A 24,876-nucleotide genomic window follows, 5' to 3' on the forward strand; every position below is an offset into this window, starting at 1 on the left:
GTATATGATATTTTTTAATTATCCACTTAAAATCCATGAAACTCTTAGTAATATTTCATCTTTTAGATCTGCTATTAGCATTGTTTATGATATCATATACTTTCTTTTTTCTCATGTTTAATCTAACTTATTAATTTTATTGATCTTGAGCTTCATTGATTTCTCTATTTCTTGTTTTTAGTTTTTAGTATTCTCTAATTCTTTTCTTTTTAAACATTTATTGAAGAGACACCTCTTAAACTGTGCTCAGTGAAGGGAGGGAGAGAGGACTTTAACTCTCAATAACTCTCAGCCCACTTAGGTGGGCAGTTGAATGTTAGCCCAAGGAAGCAGTGCTGCCCCAGCAGTTTGGTACTGGGGACCACCACAGCAACATCGGCAATAAAAGGGGCCTTCATGACTACACTCTGCAACTTTTTTTTTGCTTTTTGGGTCACACCGGTGATGTACAGGGATTACTCCTGGCTCTACACTCAGGAATTACTCCTGGTGGTGCTTAGGGGAACCATATGGGATGTTGGGAATTGAACCCAGGTCTGCCACCTGCAAGGCAAACGCCCTACCCGCTATGCTCTCGCTCCAGCCTTACACTCTGCAATTCTTGTGGGACCATATGGTTCAGGACTCAAAAAGGGGTTGGGCATATGATCCCTCATACTGAACTATCTCACATCCTCTTTCATTTATTTCTTTCTGCACCCCCCCTTGCTGGTGATCAAACTCAGCATCTCATACATGCAAGGAACATACTCTATTGCTTAGCTACGTCCCCAGTCTTTCTTCTTAATTTTAAAAATATTTCTTTCCTTCCATTTAATTTGGACATAATTTGCTCTCCCTCACCCCCAGTCTTCTAAGGTAAGAGTTAAATGACTTAGTTTTAGAACTTTGCTAATATAACCACTCAGTGTTGTAAGTTTCTTTACGTACTGCTTTTGCTGCAACTCAAAAGTGTTGATACCATGTTTTCATGTTCATTTAATTCAAAATCTTTCTGGAATTTCCTTTGAGATATTTCTTTGACCTATATGCTATTTAACAGTGTGTTTTTATTCTTCACAATTTTTTATTTAAATTAAAATTAATTTCTATTTTTCTGTTGAAGTTAGATTATAACATATATAAGTTTCAAGCTTGCATTTTAAAATTCAACATGTGAATATATTATGAATTTCACAATTAGATGTTCAAGTCTATTCTCCATACATTTAACTTTTTGTCCCAACTTAACCACCCTCCTTACATGTCCCTTCTGCTAACCATTAATGTCTAGTTCAAAAGTTTATTTTTATCTATTATACCTATTTGTTTTGTCACCTCATGAGTGAAATCAAATGGTGTTTCTTTCTCTTTCTAACTTCGTTTACATAGAATTTTCCAAAATGTGCAAAATGTTGATCATTGTTACAGGTCATTAGGGAAATACAAATATAAGCCACAGTGAAATAGAATTTTATTTAAATAATAAGGATGGTGATATTAGTTACACCAAAATTGATCCTTTATGAAGAACCATTTGTCAGCATCCATCGAATTATAGCTGGTTTCAACTAATGAAGAATGAAACTAGTCAAATGCATTTAGGATTAACCCAGGATTTATGACAAAGCTGGTTTTGGGTGTACCATGTAGGCGACCAATCCAAGACTAGCTGTTATTTTTTTTCTAAATAGTCAAGTCAGGAAATTTGTCATTCCTTGGATGACTACTATCTGGAAACCATAGAAATATGATAGTAATTAACACTAGTCAGACGAGTTTTATTTTGTTTGCTCTCTACATTTCTCTCAGCCAATAAAAACAAACCAACCAACCCTGAATGGAGCACATAAAGCGGTGAACTATTCTTCACCTTAAAAAGCCACACCAGAACATCATTACTTTTACTATCCCAACCTCATTCTCACCATCACCACTACCACCACCACCGCTGTTTCCTGACAGTGCCACAGCTATCAGAATATTATGTACAGGTAAATGACATTGATTTTATTTTCCTTTTTGTTTCTTGGACCAGATGTGATAGTGCTTATGCATTATGGCAGACTCTGTACTCAGAGGTTGCTTCTGGAAGTGCTCAGGGAACCATGTGGTACTTGGGTCAAACTTGGACCTCCTATTGGCAAAGTTTGTACTGATACTTTTGAGCTCTCCAGTCCTAAATTAGATTTTATTTGGGAGATTAAGTTTTCAGAACCAAGCAAAGTTTTTATATATGCATATATATTTATATAAAATACATGTGTATATATAATACATAAAAATATGTATGTATGTACATATACAGTTAATTGGGTGCTTCCTTTATATACACATTATAGATATATGTGTACATACATATATGTGTATATAATCCAACATGCTTCTATATTTTGATATTTATTCATTATGTATTATATATTATATTTATACATTATATGTACTTACACATTATATTTATATATATTTATATATTCCCATAATATATATTTTTTATTTCTGGGTACTCTCAAGGAATATGGTTTTATATCTAAGGTCTAAGGAATCTGCAAAAGTCTCTGTGAAATTTTAAGTATGTTACCAAAAAATAGCCAGAAATTATAAAATAATTTCATGCTTAAAAATTATACAAAATATATCTCATGCTTTTCTTATAATGACCCACTAGAGCACTGTCGTAGCTTTTCATAACATAACTGAAATCATGTTTTCTAATATGAGAATTGTTGCTTAGAAATGGTTAAAAATTGGATGTCTTTAGAGAGTGTTAGAATAAAGTACGTTATCATACAGAGTGAATTATGAGCTGGCAAATTTCAGTAGTGTTCATAAAGCTTCACAGATCTTGAAATGGCATCCTTTTCATGGCTCTTTGTGTTTTCACAGTTCTAGGAGAAACTTGAAGTAGTAAGCCATTGATCCCCATTGAATGTACCTAATGACGCACTTCTCTGATCCTTATTCACCAGTTTCTACCTATGATTTTTTTAAAAATCTGAGTCTAATGACAAATGATGAATCATACTTTATGAGTTGAAGGAGAGTCAAGCAAACTGATAAGGTCTTTCTGATCTGAACCTTTCTCCCTGGTTTACAGACCACACTTTTCTTCCCCTAGAAGATCTTGGCCAGTATGGACGACGGTTCTTATTTTTCTTGGAGTGGCGGCTATCTTGGGAGTAACCATTGGTCTACTTGTCCATTTTCTTGCTGTTGGTCAGTACCCTTTTCAATTTCTACCTACGTACACTATTTCCTTTAAATTTTTATTTTTAAAGTGATGAGAAACAACATTTTACATTTATTAAAGAAAAACTATTTCACATCGATATGTTACTTGGTTTAAACATTTCCTCTTATTTGACATAAACATTTATTAAAAATAACTTATCTGATGTTTTCTTGATCTGCTGTGCAGATTATTACATCAACTATGAGAATCTTGGAATGACTGAAATACTCAATAACTCAATGCTAACATTTGTTGCAATAAAGGTGTTCAGGCAGTGATTCATAGTTCAGTTTTATAATTCAGTAAATATAATTTTAACTGCCTAGAGCACAACTTCTCTTGATTCAATTGTGGAATTTTGTGGAATTATTGATTAAGATATAATCAATAAGTAGCATGGGATAATCTATATGTGCTCTTCTAATAAAATAATCAAGAATTACTGAATGGTTGAGTTTATGGAAACTTTTATCTTAACTTTTTTTTTTTTTTGCTTTTTTGGGTCACACCCAGTGATGCACAGGGGTTGCTACTGGCTCATGCACTCAGGAATTACTCCTTGTGGTGCTCAGGGGACCATATGGGATGCTGGGAATCAAAACCGGGTCGGTCATATGGAAGGCAAACACCCTACCTGCTGTGCTACCGCTGCAATCCTTACTTTTTAAACATTTATTAGAAATTCTACAAGAATATTTTTTCCATTTAGTAAGCTCATACTCAGGACCCAGTGCAAATCACACAACTGAACTATTTTTTTTTAAATTTGGGCCACACTCTATGGTGCTAACGGTTTACTCTTGTACTCAGTGATCACTCCTGGTGGGCTGGGGGCACCAAAATGGCGTGCCAGGGAAGAAACCCAGGTGTACTGTATGCAAGGCAAGCACCCGGCCTGCTGAACTGTGGTCCTGTCAACTAAAATTTGAAAGCAGCTCCCCTTCCCCCACTTCAAGTCAAGGGGTTAGACAAATAATTCAGACTCGTGTTCTTACCATTATCTATGAAGGAGTAGCATAGCTTTCAAAGACTATGTCTCTGGACAGGAATAACCTAACATCTAACGTTGAGGCTTGTCCAGTAGTGATGCAGTGATTGTTTTGTACATCAATCTGGTCCTATGGGTTGAGCCCAGGAAACAAAATTGCAGGTTTCTTGTTCCAAGCTGCAGGTGGGCTTGCGAAGTAGTTAATAGTTTTAATGGAATATTTTCCTTTGCCTGAGTCTAAAACAGGCATGGAATGGTAAAAAAATGGTGAGAAAGGCCCTCTGTGTGGAAAAAGGGCATTAAGACATCAGCAACTGTAACAATAACAATAAACAGATAATAGCATTAACAATATGACACTCAGAAAATTTTGTCATCCAACTTGTTTCTTTCAGAAAAAGTTAAACTCTTAAGTTCATATAACTAATGTTCAAGGAAATTTGACATGTTATTCTAGGTGATCTTCACAATGACCATTTGAGCTACAGAGTGCAAGCTTTATCTATCACTGTCTTTCACAGACCAAGTGACTGCTTATTTGTTTTTGTTTTGGGGCCACACTCAGAAGTGCTCAGGACTTTCTCCTGGTTTTACACTCAGGGATCACTCCTGGCAGGGTCCAGGGGCCCATATGGGGTGCCCATATGGGGTGCTCATATGAAACCCTGGTCAACTGTTGGAAGCCAAATGCCCTGCCTGCTGTATTATCTCTTTGGCCTCCTCAATTGATCACAGGGCTTGAAGTGGGATTTAGAGCACCACACAAGATCATGCTTTACAATGTATTATTCTACTTCAAAACAGCTTTATGAGCGTTATTCTTCAGGAGTCTGAACTATATTTACCCTGTGCAATAGCAGTGTAGGTAACTTTTGTCTGATTCAGTGCAAGTTCCAGTTTTTCTTTCTTCCTCATCTTTCTCTTATTTCTTCCAGTCACCCTAATTAAAATCTTCAGTAGGGGATGCTTACAGTTTCCTGTCTGCCATATCTATGGTCAAACACCCCAGTTTTGTATCTTTTCACCTTAGCCTTTCAGAGTCTCATTAAAAATTCTTCAGGGGTGGGAGAGATAATAAAGCAGATAAGGCACTTGCCTGGCTTGAGGGAGACTCGGGTGCCAGGAAATTAGGAGATTAATTATATTTTTAAAAGCCTATTAGCACTACTCAGAAATTATGCTGCTTTTTAAAGGTAAATTGAAGATGTAATTGCTTGCAAAATACACACATAGCCAATTGCTTAACAAAAAATAATGGTTGCCATTCCATGTTAGTTTCTATTTTAAGAGTATTTATATGATTTGAAATAACTATTTCTTTTTTTAATTTTAATTTTTAATTTTTAAATTTTGTTTTTGTTTTGGAAAAACTACTTCCAACCATCTTCAGTTTTAACTCATAGTGACCTAGGGTATCAGTTGAAATAATTTTCATTTGGAAATATGAGAGAATAAGAATATGAAATCTTGTGACATACATCAGTTATTCAGTTCATGGAAGGAAAATAGAAGTCAGGACAAAGAATTCAAGAAACAGTTTCAAGAAGGCAATGGGACCTCAGAAATGATTCAAGAAGCTCATCTAGAAAATAAAAGATGGTATTTTAATATGCCTTGTCTAATGTTTAAAAAGATTAATTCATAAAAAAGAAAGATGAATTGGTTAATCATTTGATTCAGAACTCAGAGCACATCATCTCTAGTGTACGTGGATGAATTTTTACTGACTCTCAGCACTACTGTCGGGAGCGCACTATGGGCATACAAGGTCTCAGTGGCACAGTGATGTCTGTTAACACAGGAAGAAATAAAGAGGAAAACTTCATTAATGCTGGATAGTTGTTAATTTGGGGTAGTTACATTTTTACTCTGTATAATTATTTCTAAAACAATTGCTGTTAGTTCTGACACAAGAAATGGAGAGTTCTAAGGTAACTTCAACATTTTTAAATTTTTTTTTTACTTCATAGGAAAGAATTACTATTACCAAGGAGAATTCCTCATTAGCGGAGACACATACAATATTAGTTGTGAAACTGCAACTTCACAAGCCAGTACAGAGCTGAGTAGAGATATTGAAAACAAAGTAAGTCTGGTATTTTTTTTAAATAAATTTTATTATAAATTGCAATGAAATATAAATCATGCCTTTTATTTTTCTTTCTCTTAACAGACATATGATGCATTTCAAAATTCTAGCATATACAAAGAATATATCAATTCTCAGTTCATCAGATTTCTGTAAGTGCAAATTTACTTAAGATTTTTCTTTTATACATTTAAATTACTTGATGTCTGCACGGCAGAGCCTGGCAAGCTACCCGTGACGTATTCGATATGCCAAACACAGTAACAAGTCTCATGAAGGAGATGTTACTGGGCCCGCTCAAGCAAATCGATGAACAATGGGAGGACCATGACCATGACCGATGTAGCACTGCATTATAGTGTTATACAATTTTCAGACAAGCATCATTGAAAATCAATATATGTGTATTCTATATTAAGTTAACTGCTAAATTTTATTCTCCACCATGTTTGTTACCTTTTGTCTCAGTTTACTCTCCTACCACCCCTTTTTGTAATAACTAATAAAAAACAAAATTTATTTTGTTTTAGATAGCTCATTTAATGATATTTCAGTAGCAGAATTTTAGGTTTCTGTTTTTTTTGTTTTTTTTATTTAATCATTTTTTTTATTAGTGAAACACCATGAAGTACATTTATAGACTTATAAATTTTTGTGCTTGGGTTTCAGTTATACAATGATCAAGTGCCCATCCCTCCACCAGTGCCCATCCTCCCCCACCACGGGTCCTAGCATACCTCCCACCCCCCACCCCCCCCCGTCCCACCCTGCTGCTGTGGCAGGGCATTCCCCCTTCTTCTCTCTCTCTTCTTTTGGGTACTGTGTTTTGCCAGAGAGGCATTGAGTGGCAATCATGTTTGGTCTATAGACTACTTTTAGCATGTCTCTCCCACCCTGGGAGGGTCTTCACAACACCCTTTATTTGGTGCTCTCTTCTCTATCTGAGCTTCCTTTTCACCTAGCACATGTGGCTGGCCTTCAAGTCATGGAGCAAAATTCCTGGTACTAATCTCAGCCATTCCTGGGTGTTAGTCTCCCGTTTTGTTGCTTTCTGTTCCCCAGATGAATGCAATCTTTCTGTGTCTATCCCGCTCTTTCTGACTCATTTCGCTTAACATGATACTTTCCATGTAGTACCACTTGTATGTAAATTTCATAACTTCATCTTTTCTAACAGCTACATAGTACTCCATTGTGTAAATGTACCAAAGTTTCTTTAACCAGTCATCTGTTCTCGGGCACTTAGGTTTTTTCCAGATTCTGGCTATTGTAAAGAGTGCTGCAATGAACAAACAATTGCAGATGTCACTTCGACTATACCTTTTTGCCTCTCTGGGATATATTCCCGGGAGTGCTATAGCTGGGTCAAATGGGAGATCAAATTCTAATTTTTTGAGAATCGTCCATACTGTTTTCCAAAAGGGTTGGACCAGCCTGCATTCCCACCAGCAGTGAAGGAGGGTCCCTTTCTCGCCACATCCGCGCCAGCACCGGTTGCTTTTGTTCTTGTGGATGTGGGCCAGTCTCTGTGGTGTGAAATGATATCTCATTGTTGTTTTGATCTGCATCTCTCTGATGATTAGTGATGTAGAGCATTTTCTCATGTGCCTTTTTGCCATTCGGATTTCTTCTTTGCGAAAGTTTCTGTTCATTTCCTCGCCCCATTTTTTGATGGGGTTGGGTGATTTCTTCTTGTGTAGTTTAACCAGTACCTTGTATATCCTTGATATCAACCCCTTGTCAGATGTGTATTTGGTGAATATTCTTTCCCATTCTGTAGGCTGTCTTTGTATTTTGGTCACTGTTTCTTTTGAGGTGCAGAAGCTTCTTAGTTTAAGATAGTCCCATTTGCCTATCTCTGTTTTCACTTGCTCGGCCAGTGGCGTGACATCTTTGAAGATACCACTAACTTCAATATCGTGGAGAGTTTTGCCAACTTTGTCTTCAATAAACATTATGGATTCCGGTCTGATGTTGAGGTCATAAATCCATTTAGATCTTACTTTTGTGCATGGCGTTAGGCAGAGATCTGAGCCCACTTTTTTGCATGTAGCTGTCCAGTTTTGCCAGCACAATTTATTAAAGAGGCTTTCCCTGCTCCATTTCACTTTTCTTGCCCCCTTATCGAAGAGTAGATGATTATATGTTTGGGAGGAGATGTCAGTATATTCAACTCTGTTCCATTGGTCTGCAACTCTGCCTTTGTTCCAGTACCATGCTGTTTTGATTATTACTGCTTTGTAGTAGAGCTTGAAGTTAGGTAGGTTGATTCCTCCCATTTTCTTTTGCCAAGAATTGCTTTAGCTATTCGTGGGGGCTTATTGTTCCATATAAATTTCAGGAGTGTTTGCTCCATTTCTTTGAAGAATGTCGTGGGTATCCTTATAGGGATTGCATTGAATTTGTACAGTGCCTTGGGAAGTATTGCCATTTTGACAATGTTGATTCTCCCCATCCATGAACAGGGGATATTTTTCCATTTCCTCGTGTCCTCTTTTATTTCCCGAAGTAGCGTTTTGTAGTTTTCTTTGTACAGATCCTTTGCTTCCTTAGTTAAGGCAATTCCTAGGTACTTGATTTTCTGGGGCACAATTGTGAATGGAATTGTTTTCTTCATGTCACTTTCTTCTCTTTCACTATTTGCATATAGGAAAGTCATGGATTTTTGGGTATTGATTTTATAGCCTGCCACTTTACTATACAAGCCTATTGTTTCTAGGAGTTTCTTGGTAGAGGTTTTAGGGTTCTCTAAGTATAGTATCATGTCATCTGCGAATAGTGAGAGCTTAATTTCTTCTTTCCCTATCTGGATGCCCTTAATATCTTTTTCTTGCCTAATCGCTATTGCAAGTACTTCCAGTACTATATTGAACAGCAGTGGAGAGAGTGGGCATCCTTGTCTCGTCCCTGACCTTAGGGGGAAGGCTCTCAGTTTTTCCCCATTGAGGTTGATGTTTGCTGTAGGTTTGTGGTAGATGGCTTTAACTATATTGAGGAAAGTCCCCTCTATCCCCATTTTGGCAAGGGTTTTCATCATGAATGGGTGCTGGATCTTGTCAAATGCTTTCTCTGCATCTATTGATATGATCATATGATTTTTATCTTTTCTTTTGTTGATATGATGGATTATGTTGATTGATTTCTGAATGTTGAACCATCCTTGCATCCCTGGGATGAATCCTACTTGGTCATGATGTATGATCTTTTTGATGAGTTGTTGAATTCTATTGGCTAGTATTTTGTTGAGAATCTTCGCATCCGTGTTCATCAGGGATATCGGCCTGTAGTTTTCTTTTCTTGTGGTGCCTTTGTTTCCTTTTGGCATTAGAGAGATATGGGCTTCATAGAAACTGTTTGGGAGAGTTTCCGTTTTTTCAATTTCCTGGAAAATCTTGAGAAGAACTGGCAATAGGTCCTCTTTAAATGATTGGAAAAATTCACTAGTAAATCCATCTGGACCTGGGCTTTTGTTTTTGGGAAGACTTTTGATTACAGTTTCAATTTCCTTGATGTAATAGGTCTATTCAGGTACTCTATATCTTCTTGCTTCAGCTTTGGGAGATGATAGGAATCCAGGAATTTATCCATTTCTTCTAGGTTCTCTTGTTTCGTGGCATACAGACTTTCAAAGTAGTCTCTGATGATCTCTTGAATTTATTTAGTTTCTGTTGTGATATCCCCATTCTTATTTCTGATTCGATTTATTAAGGCTGTCTCTCTCTGTTTCTTTGTGAGTGTTGCTAGTGGTTTATCTATCTTATTTATTTTCTCGAAGAACCAGCTCTTGGTTTTATTGATCTTTCGGATTGTTTCTTTGTTTTCCATGTCGTTGATTTTGCTCTAAGTTTTATGATCTCTTTCCTTCTGCCTGATTTAGGCTCTTTCTGTTGATCCTTTTCTAAGGTCTTGAGCTGTGAGGTCAAGTTGTTTATGTGCATCGTTTCTACAGTCCTAAGATATGCTTGCAGAGCTATAAATTTTCCCCTTAATACAGCTTTCGCTGCATCCCATAAGTTCTGGTAGTTTGTGTCTTCATTCTCATTTGTTTCCAGGTATCTTTTGATTTTGTCCTTGACTTCGTTCTTGACCCACTCATTGTTCAGCATCGAGTTGTTTAATTTCCAGGTGTTTGATTTTGTTCTCCGTGTCAGTGTGTGATTCACTTCTATCCTCAGTGCATCATGGTCTGAAAAGATGGCTGATACTATTTCTATCTTCCAGATTCTGTTGAGGTATGTTTTGTGTCCTAGGACATGGTCTATTTTGGAAAATGTTCCGTGCGCACTGGAGAAGAATGTGTATTCTTTCTTTTGGGGGTGTAAAGCCCTGTATAGGTCTATAAGCCCTTTCTCTTCTATTTCTTCTTTCAAAGCCAATAATTCCTTGCTGGGTTTTGTTCTTGTTGATCTATCCAAAGTTGATAAGGCAATGTTGAAGTCTCCAAGTACTATTGTGTTGGTAGCGATGTCCTCCTTAAAATCTGTTAGCAGTTTTTTAGATATTTAGCTGTTCCCTCATTAGGTGCGTATACATTTAAGAGTGTGATTTCTTCCTGCTGTATGTATCCCTTGATGAAGAGAAAATAGCCTTCACTGTCCCTTCTAATCTTTTTCAATGTGAAATTAATGTTGTCGGATACTAGTATGGCCACCACAGCTTTTTTGAAGGAGCTGTTTGCTTGCAGGATTGTTTTCCATCCTTTGACTTTGAGTCTGTGTTTGTTCTGGCTGTTGAGATGAGTTTCTTGTAGGCAGCAGAATGTTAGGTTCTGTCTCTGTATCCATTTTGCCACTCTGTGTCTCTTAAATGGTGAATTTAGACCATTGACATTGAGAGAGAGTATGGTTATGTGGTTTTGTGTCATTTTCTGCAGGGTGTGTTGTGGTTGTAGGGTTTGTCTTGTCTTATAGTAGCCCTTTTAGACCTTGCTTTAGGTTTGGTTTTGAGTCTATGAAGTTCCTGAGCTGCTGTTTATCTAGAAAATAGTGTACTGTTCCTTTGATTTTGAGGGAGAGTTTAGCCGGATAGAGTATTCTTGGTGAAGCATTCATTTCAGTGAGTTTTTTGACTATATCTTGCCACTGCCTTCGGGCTTGCAGGGTTTCCTCTGATAGGTCTGCTGTGAATCTAAGGGGTGCTCCTTTGTATGTGATTTCCTTCTTTGCCCTTGCTGCTTGCATTATTGTGTCTCTATCAGCAGCATCAATCATTCTAACTTTGATATGCCTTGGAGTGTTTTTGTTGGGGTCTCTTTTAGCTGGCACCCTTCGGGTAGGTTTTTGTTTTGCTTTAGTTTGAGGCCTCACCAAGTGGTGCTCAGCTCTGACTTTGTGCTTGGGGACCATTTTCAATATTGGGGATTGAACCAGGGTCAGCTGCATGCCAGGGAGGCATCTTAGCCCTTGTACTATTTTTATGACCAAAGGATTTTACTTTTTAAAAGCTCAATAGTATTTTTTCTGCTAAAAAGCTTCCTACCAGTAATCTTGCGTCAAAACAATATATGTCCTGGAGTGGGAGCACTAGCACAGCGTGTATCACTTGTCATCCCGTTACTCATGATTTGCTTGAGTGGGACCCAGTAATGTCTCCATTTGTCCCTTTCATGTGCTAGTGTAGCCCATCAAACCATTCATTCCGGGTCTTGATGAAGAAGTCTGACCATCTCATAGGTGGTTGGCCACATGTCCTTTTGGTGATTCATGGAATCCAGTCGGTAGTCCAGCAGCTGTATCCAAATTGCATAACGTGTCTGTGTCCGGCCCATCTGATTTTCATACCTGGGTCTAGAACTCAACTCAAATAGAATAATAGGACCATAAAATGAGTAGAGAATCTCAATAGACACTTTTCTATAGAGGATAGACAGATGGCAACAGGCAAATGAAAGAGACCATCACATCTTCTTAGGGAAATACAAGTCAAAACAGCAATGATAAAAACTCTTGTAAGAACAGCTATTGTCAAAAATACAGTGGATGAATGTTGGAGAGAATGTTGAGCAAATAAACCTTTGTTTACTGTTGGTGAGATATAAATTGCTGTAGCCATTATGGACATTATGGACAACAATATTCCTAAAATAAACCCTTGCTGTGGTAGGGACAGCATTGTGAACCCATCCCACTTCTATTCCCCATGGATGACCTCCTGATCATCTGTAGATGTCATCCTGGGGCCTCTAAGAACCACTAGGAATAGTCTTGTTGGTACCCCTCAATACAAGGCTCAAGGAACACCTAAACCTTGGGAACAGCGCTGAACCACTGACCCAGTCGATCAGGTATCATTGGTTACCAGGTATCACTGGTTACTTCTGAGTTTAGGAATAAAAGAAAATCAAGAATATAAATTCTACTCAATCTACTTACCTCACATTTCATTAAAGATTAGAAAAACAATACTTGCAAACAGTAATGGACTATCAGTTGGAGTATTATAATAGCAAAGATAGAAAAACAGCTTAAATTACTATCAAGAGATGATTGGATAAAGTAAATATTAAATATACATACCCATATATCCATGTGCAGTGGAATATGAATCTCGATGTCAAGGAAAGAATGCAGATAATAGCTAAAACCTGGTTGTAAATAACAACTATATATAAAACAGAAAGAAAAAGATAAAGATGAGAATGGACTGAGGAAGAAATAAAGACAACATTTTATAACATGAATTAAAATATTATTGATAACTTGACATCCCATTACTCAACAATTTGCTCGAGCGGGTGCCAATAACATCTCCATTTATCCCTATTGTGTGCTAGTGTAGCCCAAAGGCGTCTGTTCATTCTAGAAACATGAAAAGCCTCAAACATGAAGACCCTGATTGTTCAGGGTCTTGATGAAGAAGTCTGACCATCTCGTAGGTGGGCGGCCACGCAATCTTTTGACATCCCATAGAATCCAGTCGGTAACGGCTCTAGTCCAGCGGTCATCTCCAAATCTCATTACTCCAGCCCAGTAAAATATTATTACTATTTTATTATTATTATTTGCTCTTTGGGTCACACCCGGCCATGAACAGGGATTAATCCTAGTTCTGCACTCAGGAATTATTCCTGGCAATGCCAGGGGACCATATGGGATGTCGGGAATCAAACCTGGGTTGGTCGCATGCAAGGCAAATGCCTTACCTGCTGTGTTATCGCTCCAGCCCCAAATTAAAATATGATTATATTTAATATATTTATGGTTAGAGTGAAAACTGCTATACACAAGTCTAAGTTTGTAAGAATATCAGACATAATTATCAGATTATCACACATAATTAGACCTAACTGACCTTTATGAAAAAGGTAATTGTTATTCTATGAGAAACAAGAAGTTTAATCTGGTTATTTTTCTATTCATATACTAGTAACCTCTTCTGCCATTCTTATAGACTAACCAAAAGCCTTCAAAAATCCTTTAGTTGGCGCTAGAGAGATAGTACAGCGGTCAGGCCACTTGCTATGCATGCTGCCAACCTTGGTTTGATACCCAGCATCCTATAATTTCCCCTGAGGCACTCCATGAGTGATCCCTGAGTACAGGGCCAAGGATAAGCCCTAAACACCATTAGGTGTTTCAAAACAAAAATAAAAACAAAAAATCCAAATTTTCTCTAGTTTAATGTAAATATTTGAAAACAGTTGGGAGATTGTTGCTAAAGTTGTGATCAATATGACTTTTCTTTGAAGTCTTCTGAAATAAATAGCATTTTCTTTTTAAAATTAAAAAAATTATTATTTTTTATTGAATCACTGTGAGATACACAAAGTTTTTCATGATTAGTTTTCAGTTACATGATGTTCCAACAAAATAGCATTTTCTCACTAATGAAAAGAGAACAATTAATATACGGCTAATCACAAATCTCTCCATGTTTTGTAGCATTTTCATTGTACAGATCTATAGGGGTAAATACACTTAATTTTAGAAAACTACATAGCACTTGTTCACAACTAAGTACTGAAAGTTTCTTTTGACTGCTTTTCAGTATTGTATTTAAATTCTTATTTATATCTCTTATAAAATTAAGTCATCAAAAAGTGATGAGGTGCTAAATATATATCTTAGTGGTGTATATGAAACTTATAAAATACTGAAAGTACATTAGTACATTAACTTCCCAAACCTCCCTCCCTCAAACCCTACTAACCAAACCAAACTCCTGTATGAAAACACTAGTTTTAATTGTAATAGAATCTTAAGTTCAAGGCAGGGAGCCTATGTAATGGGCTGGAGTGCATGGTCTGCATGTGGAAGCACTGGGTTCAATCCTGAGAACCATGTGGTCCTCCTGAGCACGAGAGAATGCCTTACCTACTAAATAAAATTTAACCTCATGCTAACCATCTAGTACATGCTGCTTAGTTTATAATTATTATTATTATTATTTTAAAATTTATTTTTATTTTATTAAAAAATTTTATTAGTGAATCACCGTGAGGTACAGTTACAGACATACAAACTTTCATGCTTGCATTTCAGTTCATACAATACTCGAATACCTATCCCTCCACCAGTGCCAATTTTCCACCACCAATGGTCCCAGCATCCCTCCCACCATCCCCACTCCGTCCCCTCCACCCCACCCTGCCTCTGTGGCAGGGCATTCCCTTTTGCTCTCTCTCCTTTTGGGTGCTGTGGTTTTCAGTAGAGGTATTAAGAAGCCATCATGTTCGATCCATAGTTACTTTCAGCCCGCATCTCCTTTCCTGAGCGGACCCTCCTAGCACCCTTTACTTGGTGGGCCCTTCTCGATCTGAGCTGCCTTTCATGCTTAGTTTATTTTTATTTATTTATTTATTTATTTATTTATCTATTTATTTGTTTGTTTGTTTGTTTTGCTTTTTGGGTCACATCCGGCAATACACAGGGGTTACTCCTAGCTCTGCACTCAGGAATTACCCCTGCTGGTGCTCAAGGGACCATATGGGATGCTGGGAATTGAACCCAGATCTGCCGCATGCGAGGCAAATGCCCTACCCACTGTGCTATCACTCCGGCCCCAATTTTTAATTAAAATTTTATTGAAGTCTGCTCGATTTGCTCGAGCGGGCCCAGTAACATCTCCATTGGAGATTTTGTTGTTACTGTATTTGGCATATCGAATACATCACGGGGAGCTTGCCAGGCTCTGCCGTGCGGGCGAGATACTCTCGGTAGCTTGCTGGGCTCTCCGAGAGGGGCGGAGGAATCGAACTCGGGTTGGCCATGTTGGCTGCGTGCAAGGCAAACGCCCTACCGCTGTGCTATTGCTCCAGCCCATTGAAGTTTATGAAGGTAAAAATATTGCATTACAATATTCTGAAACATACAGTTTTCAGGTATATATGGATTATAAATCAAGATTTTCAAGTTTCTAGTTTTTGGTTCACATTATGTTCTAATAGCAATATCTCTGAACCAATTTGATGATTTTTAGAAATATCTATACCCTATAAATACAGGTGTAAGATCTGCATATTATTTTTAACATGTACAAAGCCAAGCTGAAATTTGAAAATTCTATGTGTTCCCCAAGCATATAAGAAAGGTAGTATATAAGAACACTTCCGTTGTTTCTAGTCCTCATGGCAATGGTTCGAATGTACAGTTAGAGTTGGTATTCAAGTTTCCTCCTGCAAAGAAGAATATCAGGAAGACAGAAATCGAAGACATCTTACGTCAGATGTTAAAGGACAACATGGCATCCTGGCATGTGGTTCCCACTTCCATTAAACTTATAGGTATTTTATTTATTTGCATTATTTTGTATTGTTTACATTTCGGGACTATTGAAAACTAATGTTTTATAAAAATTAACCAAAAATCTCTAGAATTTGCTTAGGAAAATATATGCATCCCAAATATTGATACTCCTCTCAGTGGGTTGGTAGTAGGAGGGACTGTATCCTCAAATCATTGTTTAAAAAACTTTCACTTAAATTGCTTAAAAGTCTTTTAGGTGAAAAGCATGCAGTTCCAGAGTCCAGTTTTGTGTCTTCCTGATGGACAAATGATTCTACTGTTTTTATGTTAGTTAACAGCTGTTTATCATTTTAATCATAAAAAGGACTTTAACTCAAAATATGTCTTGGCACCAACAGGCTATCACTGAGAAGGGAGTTTCAGAATGAGCTCCTCAAGAATCAGTGTAGTTCCTTTTGTGAGTAACTGTTGAGGAAGGAGATGGCACCCTTTACTATTTCTCTGGGTCCCAGTTATTTGAGTCAGTATTTGCTAGTGTATCTTACTTTGTTCTCTCCTATTTTATTTATATTTATGATATTTTCCAGTAGACAAAAAAAACTTTGAATTCAAGTGAAGTTCCCAAATTTTCATAATTACGTTTTAGTAAGAGCTTACTCTGAAGAGTAGGATAGACTCAGTGAACAAAAATTGGATATTTTGAGGCCGGAGAGATAGGACAGAGGGGTAGGGCGTTTGCCTTACTTGCGGCTGACCTGGGTTCAATCCCTGGCATCCTATATGGTCTCTCAAGCACTGCCAGGAGTAATTCCTGAGAGTAGAGTCAGGAGTAACCCCTGAGCACTTCTGGGTGTGACCCAAGAAAGCAAAAAAAAAATTGGGTATTTTTCCCCTTAAAATATAGATAATTCTCAGTATTTCAAAATAAGGATACTCATATGGAAAAAAAAGACAGCCAACTCTCTTTTTTCTAAAGTGCCAGTTTTTTTTTACCTCATGTTCTACTACTATTATAAAATTGAAAGCATTAATATTTTCCTTTTCTTTTTACTTCTACTATCTTATAAAGATAGACAGTAATGGTCAAATGCATAACAAGCAGGAGTGAGAGGAGTTAATAATCAATAATAAACTAGTTTTAGTAGTTAAATGTCAGTTATAATGAATGACTTAACAAAAGTTGGTATTTATATTCTTGAGTTAAAGATAATTGCTTGGTGATGCTTTATGAATTTCATATATTTTTTAAATTTCAGAAATTAGCAAGGCTGATGCTGAATTGCTTACCAACAACTGTAAGTTGAAAAACATTATTATATTATTAGTAAATATTTCTATATCATTTTTAAAAGGGTCTTAAAGTATATCATATATAAATAAATAATAAAAACTAAGTGAATAAGAAGTGAAATAAAAACTTTTCCAAAATAATTAGAAATGTCAGATATCTATCTAAATTTTTTAACTGACAATTTGTCACATATAACATTATATTTGTTTCAGTAATATCACATAATTATTTAATATTTAAATTACAAAATAATCAATATAACAAGTCTAATTAATATGTGTCACCACACAGTTATGATGGTTTGTGATAAGAACTTTTAAGATCTAATCTCCTTTGTGATAAGAACTTCTAAGATCTAATATTCTTTGTGACAAGAACTTCTAAGATCTAGCCTCTATTTAAAATTTTATTTTGAACACCTTGCCTAGGAATTTTAACATTTGTAAGGAATTGGCTTAAATCATAAAATAAATTGTTTTCCAAGAATACAATCATCAATGAAGAATATTGTTTTGAATAAGTTAAAATAAGAAATATTGGGTTGGAAACATATTACAGAGGCTACTTTCATGTAGATTTAATTTAGTGTACAGCATGTGGTCTGCATAGCACAGTCAGGAGTGGCCCTGAAAACCTCTGGGTATGGGCCTAAAAAGGGGAAAAACTAAGGAAATAAATAAATAGGCAAATCAGAAAAGCACAAAATTAGGCTATATGAGATATAGTTATTTAAATACAAAGAAGTTCTGTTTTTAAATACATTCTTTTAAAATACTATATTACCTACAATATGGTGTATCCACTTATTCATCATTGGGGATGTCTGGAAGATTCAGACATTAATGTAGCAAAGTCTCCATTGAGGAAAATATTTCAGTCTACTAGGAGAGAGAGCATTTGTTATCTAATATAGATAAAAGACAATGATTGAAAAATGCTTGAAGCAGGGAAAAACATGTATGTAATAGTCTATAATAAACATCTAACACAAGTTGGAATAGGGCATCATTTTTAAGGTACATTCCAGAAAAAAAAAGTCATCATTTAGGAAGTAGCAGATGATCATTGGAGGATGTCAGCGTTTTAAAATACATTTCTTTTAAAGCATAATAAAAAGTATCTGCATTTATACAAGTGCAAATCATTTCTGCTTCTCTACAGGTTGTGGTAGACCACTGGTCAACAGTTTAGCAGATAACAAAATTGTTAAAGGGAAAAATGCCCTGTCGGGGGCCTGGCCCTGGCAGGCCAGCTTGCAGTGGCGAGGTCAGCACAAATGTGGAGCATCTCTGATCAGCCGCAGTTGGGTATTAACTGCAGCTCACTGCTTGCATAAGTAAGTGTAAAGTTTGGATTAAATGCAGCATTCTGGGTGGAAGTCTATTTGGGAAAGTCTGTAAAGATTATACAAAATGTTTGAAGTTTTTACCAAAATCATTTGAAAAGTTTGTCTAAGTGAAGGAAGAAGGAAGTTAAACTTGGAAAAAGAAAATGAGAGGGACTCACATTTTCCAAAGAGCTACTTTGACCTGAGAAGTCTACTTACATAATTTTAGTTAATCAAAGCAATGAGTATGCACGGAAGGAATTATTGAGCCAATTTAAAATAAAGAAATGACGGTTCTGATATGGGGTTGCAACTTGTTCCAAATTGTATGATTCTTATATGACAACAATTTGAACAGGAAATTGATTCCAGTTACCACTTTTTCATTTGTTTTATCTGTCAGGGGTTTGCAATTTAGTTGAAGAATTTAAATGTGATAGATTAAAAGACACAGTAGCCTAGTGTATGAAGAAAGTAAGATCTGATCTGTACCCTAAAGATACAAGAATTGATTGACAAGAGTAGATAAGAAAGCATACTTTGCATTTCTGGTTGGGAAAACAGCGTCGTCCTTCACATATAGAACCAAGATCATCTAAAATGCATTTTGCAAACAGTAAACAAAAAGATCAGTTTGAAATAGGGAATATGTAAAAGGAAACATAAAAACTGTGCTTAGAAAATTTAATTATGTTGACTGGAGATATTTGTAAATTATAGAACTCATTTTTACGATTCTATTTTCTTGTACATGGGATATCCATAGGATTTGTCTTTCTGAAGTGCCTTTCAAAAGTTATCTGTGGACCACGGAGTCCCTAGTGGTTTTAGGCATTTAAATCCTTAAGCATTACATTTAACCTTGATGGAAAAAGTTTAAATGGCTCTTAAGTGTGAGGAGTTAAGGAGTTTTCAAATGGGAACGATATTTAAAAATATCATAGTTACAACTGTTATATATGAAAATCTTGAAGACTGAAAAAAATCAAACAAACAAACGAAAATAGAACATGGCATGTTGAGGGAGGGTGAGACAAGTTAAACCAAACGGTAGGCTTTAAATTCAGAGTCCCAGAGCTATTGGAGAGTCTTGTCAGTAAAATCTAAAGTAGAAGCTGAGATGCACTGACTTGGTAAACAGAAAAGGGTAATTGATTAAAAATGTTGAAATTTCTGGTGTTGGGATGGGGGAATGGACCAAAAACCCATTTTGCTCAGGACTTATTCCTGACTCTGTGCTGAGTGCTCATTTCTGATGGTGCTGGGAACTGAACCAGGTTCAGCCACATATAAGTCAAGTGCCTTATGCCTTGTACTATCTCTGTAGCTTTATAAGTTGTAATGTTTTAAATGAGCACAAATGCCCAGAGCCTGTCATAGACTCTAAGATATGTATGACAACTAGTGATTTGGGCCCATCTACTGAGAATCAAAAGATTTTTACCCAAGGAAATACTCAGAAGATATATGAGACTGAAGTAGCAGAAGGATGTATTAGTGACTGGTTTGAAAGGACCTCTGTGATAAAAAGATCTTTAATTTCCCCACCTCAAATTATTTAAAAAATAAGAAATTAAGTGCATTATAAGATAATGACCACTATGAACACTGAGGTTGCCCTCAAACTGCTTTTAAATAAAATTCTGTCTAAACAGGATAAAGAACTTTGACGACTGGACAGTCAACTTTGGAACTGTAGTCAATAAACCTCTTAGGAGACTGAAAATTAAAAATACTATTTTGCATGAAGATTATAACGAGAAAACACTTTCTAATGATATTGCCCTTGTGGAACTTGCTGAAGAAGTCTCTTTCACAAAGTATATTCGCAGAATTTGTCTTCCTGAAGCCGAAATGATACTCTCCCAAAATGACAGCGTTGCTGTCACAGGATGGGGAGCACTTTATATGAATGGTAAGATCTTTTGTCTCTATTCAAATATAGCAGTGCCCTGGCAATCATGATACACTCAATCACTCTGTTAAGAAATTAAGTAATGAGCAAATACATAAATGCAAATGAAGTGCTTTCCCAAATAAAGCATGGCACTGTTTGTAGGTTCTAAAAAAGATCCGAGGTTCAGAGAGATAGTATACAGGTAAGGCATTCGCTTTTCATATACTCACCTCAGCTCCATCCTGGGCATTGCATATGGTTCCCCATGCACTTTAGAATTTATCCCTGAGCACAATCAGGAGTAAGACCTGATAACTGCTGAGTATGGCCCACAACCCCCCTCCCCTGCACCTAATCTGAGAATTTGGAGTTAGGAGTGAGGCAGTAGCTATAATAAATATTTGAAAAAGACCAATTTAGTATAGAATGACATTAAGAAACATTAAAATTTATTATTGTAAATTATTTGAGGCAATATGATTGACAAAACTCTTAATGGTAGTATTTTATGAATACAATGATTCAACACCACATTTTCTACCAAGCCCACCCTTTCCTGCTCCATTTGTCACCATGCAAAGTTCAGTTCTGCAGATCAGTTTTCAGATTATGTTGGCTTTGGTCATTTGTTTCCCCCTTCTTGTGCTTTTTTATATCCCACATATTAGAGAGATCATTTTGTACATGTTCCACTCCTTCTAATTTACTTCATCAGCATGGTACTATACAGATCCATCCAAATTGTAGCAGATTTCATGATTTAGTCTCTCGTTACAGCCTAGTAGTATTCCATTGTGTATATGCAGCACAATTTCCTTATCTAGTCTTCTGTTCTTGAACAGTTGGGTTTCTCCCCCCGCCCCTTTCCCAGATTTTGGCTATAGTATGTCATTTTAGATTGGCTGGAGCGATAGCACAGTGGGTAGGGCGTTCGCCTTACAAGTGGCCAACATGGCTGACCCGAGTTCGATTCCTCCACCCCTCTCGGAGAGCCCGGCAAGCTACTGAGAGTATTCGATATGCCAGACACAGTAACAACAAAGTCTCCAATGGAGATGTTACTGGGCCTGCTCGAGCAAATCGATGATCAACGGGAGGGCCTTTACCTTTTTTTTACCTTTATGTCATTTTAGATTAGTGTTCTCTAGATACATACATACATACATACATACATATGTAAATATATATATATTTGCTTTTTGGGTCACATCCTGCAATGCAAAGGGGTTACTCCTGACTCTACACTCAGGAATTACTCCTGGCGATGCTCAGCAGACCATATGGGATGCTGGGAATCGAACCTAGGTTGGCTATGTGCAAGGCAAAGGCCCTACCTGTTGTGCTATCACTCCAGCCCCCTCTCTAGATACATATTTAGGAATGGAATTTCTGGGTTGCATGTTAATTCTATTTTTAATATTTTGGTAAATGGTCATACTGTTTTCCATATAAACTGGACAAATTTACACTTCCACCAACTACATGAGTGTTCCTTTTTCTCCATATCTCTGTACTTGTTGAGTGCCCGAGAACAGATGACTGGTTAAAGAAACTTTGGTACATCTACACAATGGAGTACTATGCAGCTGTTAGAAAAGATGAAGTCATGAAATTCATATACAAGTGGTACTACATGGAAAGTATCATGCTAAGCGAAATGAATCAGAAAAAGAGGGACAGACATAGAAATACTGCATTCATCTGGGGAACATAAAGTAACAAAATAGGAGACTAACAACCAAGAATAGCCTAGATAAGTACCAGGAGGATTACTCCATGGCTTTGAGGCCAGCTGCACACACTAGGGGAGAAGGCAGCTCAGATAGAGAAGGGAGCACCAAATAAAGGGTGTTGGGAGGTTCCTCTCATGATGGGAGATGCGTGATGAGGGTAGACTATAGACCGAACATGTTTGCCACTCAATGTCTTTTTTGAAAACCACAGCAATCAAAAGGAGAGAGATAACAAAAGGGAATGCACTGCCACAGAAGTAGGGTGGGATGGGGGGTGGGAGGGATACTGGGATCAGTGGTGGTGGAGAATGGGCACTGGTGGAGAAATGGGTATTCGATCATTGTATAACTGAAACCCGAGCACCAAAATTTGTCTACCAAAGTCTACAACTGTACCTCTTGGTGTGTCACTAACAAAAATTTAAGAAAAAAAAACAACAAAGGCTGTTTTCACAGATGTGAAGGCGTTTCTCATTACTGTTTTGATTTGCATTTCCTTGAAAATTTTATAGTAAATATTTTATGTGCCAGTTGGGTATCTGTATATTGTCCTTGATATCATAACTATTTAGCTCTTTCCTAATTTTGTACTTTCTTAAGTTTCATGTATCTCTTATATGTCTTGACTGTATGATGTGAGAACATTTTTTCAACTTAGTATGATGTCTTTTTCTTTCAATAAGTTACTTTTTTATGTATGGGATGGAGTGATAGCACAGCAGATAGGGCGTTTGCCTTGTACGTGGCCGACCTGGGTTCGATTCCTTTGTCCCTCTCGGAGAGCCTGGCAAGCTACCGAGAGTATCCCGCCAGCATGAAAGAGCCTAGCAAGTTCCCTGTGGAATATTCGATATGCCAAACCAGTCAACAAGTCTCACAATGGAGACATTACTGGTGCCTGCTCCAGCAAATTGATGAACAATGGGAAGACAGTGCTACAGTGTTACTTTTATTGCAATCAGGCCTCTTAGACTGATATAGTCCCAATTATTTATTTGTTTCTGTTGTATAAAAACCTTTGAGTTTGATGTAATCCCATTTATTTTTAATTTTTGTTTTTCATACTTTGAAGTCATAACATATTCTATACTGTAGCACTGTAGCACTGTTCTCCTGTTGTTCATTGATTTGCTCGAGCAGGCCGAATAATGTCTCCATTGTGAGGCTTGTTGTTACTGTGTTTGGCATATCGAATATGTCACGACAGTGATGCTTTGAAGTCAAATCCTCAGAGACATTATGGAAAGCCAATATCATGGAATGGCTTGACTATGTTTTTCTTTTATGCATTTTATGGTTTCAGTTCTAACATTCAAGTCTTTTTTGAATTTTGAGTTAACTTTTTTCATGGTGTGGGATAGTAGTCAGTTCTATTCTTTTACATGTGGCCATCTAGTTTCTAACACTATTTGTACCAAACAGAATTGCATTCAGTTTATGCTATTGGCTCCTTTGTTATAAATCAACTTCTATACTTGTAAGAACTTTCCACTGGAATTCCAAATCTATTTCATTGAACTATATGTCTACTTTGATTTTAATATCATGTTGTTTTATTATAAAGTTTTTTTTGATCCCTAAACACAAGACAAAGATCTCCATAATATGTGCAGTTCTATTTTTTTAGGTCCCTCTCCAGTGACCCTACAACAGGCCTTTGTGAATATTATTGACAACGAAATTTGTAATGGTCCAAATTCATTATCTGGTTTGGTGAGTGATAAAATGCTGTGTGCTGGATTTATGTCAGGAGGTGCTGATGCATGTCAGGTATGTTTAGATGTGGTATCAAACCATTTTCTTAATTAAATAGAATTTTAAATCTAAGCTACATCATAATTAATTAATTTATTATTTCATCTGCATAAAATATTTATAGTCCTTTTTGTCTATCAGGTACCAGAATAGCTGTTGAAACTCCAGTGATGAATAATGTTTCTGTTCTCATGGAGTTTTTGCAGTTTTTAGTGGGAAGTTGACACTTTAGGAATCTTTACAAAATATAACGTTCACAAAATAATTAAAAAAAAACCCTGAATCTTATTTTCTTGCAGTCTGCAAAACAGAATACTTCCTCTTATCCTATTGGAAGATGTAGCGGGAAATGTAGCCTTATCATTTTACCTATTTCCTAGAACCTTCATTATGAAGCAGCCAAGTAATTTTCTCCCTCATAACTGTCAAACTCATTGTAAAATCAAAGTTTAGTTTGCCAATCTAACATTTGGTAGCTGTAAAGATTATGTTCTAGTTTGTAGTTGACCTGGGCTTTAAAAAAAATCCAAGAGTTTAGTAGTTCAACTGCCAAAATAGTGGACTGGTTTCAGTTCACTTTTGGGATTTATTCAGTCTGATCGTTATTGAGAACTCCAGTGGAAAGGTAAAAGAAAGTCTTTAAAATACAAACCTTTTTCTCCCATTTTTCTTCTAGCGTGATTCTGGAGGACCACTAGCTTACCATAACACTAGAAATATTTGGATTCTTGTTGGAATAGTAAGCTGGGGTGATGGATGTGGTAAAAAGAATAAACCAGGTGTGTATACTCGAGTGACTGCTTATCGTGATTGGATTACTAACAAGACAGGATTGTGAAAGAAAAGAGATTTTGGAATGAAATAAAGGCAATTCCAAATGGTTATGAATTACCAATAGAATC

General features: G+C 36.7%; 1 protein-coding gene across 1 annotated transcript; it reads left to right on the forward strand.

Moving 5' to 3' along the window:
* Positions 1-3,050: 3,050 nt before the first annotated feature.
* On the forward strand, positions 3,051-24,862 carry LOC130020586 (transmembrane protease serine 11B-like; the record flags this gene model as incomplete). Its single annotated transcript, XM_056111178.1, has 9 exons — positions 3,051-3,195; positions 6,170-6,285; positions 6,373-6,440; positions 15,849-16,009; positions 17,228-17,266; positions 18,424-18,598; positions 20,245-20,504; positions 23,847-23,989; positions 24,651-24,862. Coding segments are annotated over 9 exons (1,269 nt in total), but the record flags the coding sequence as incomplete, so codon positions are not given.
* Positions 24,863-24,876: the final 14 nt, after the last annotated feature.

The sequence above is a fragment of the Sorex fumeus genome, unplaced genomic scaffold (assembly GCF_029834395.1).
Source record: "Sorex fumeus unplaced genomic scaffold, SorFum_2.1 ptg000013l, whole genome shotgun sequence".
NCBI lineage: Eukaryota > Metazoa > Chordata > Mammalia > Eulipotyphla > Soricidae > Sorex > Sorex fumeus.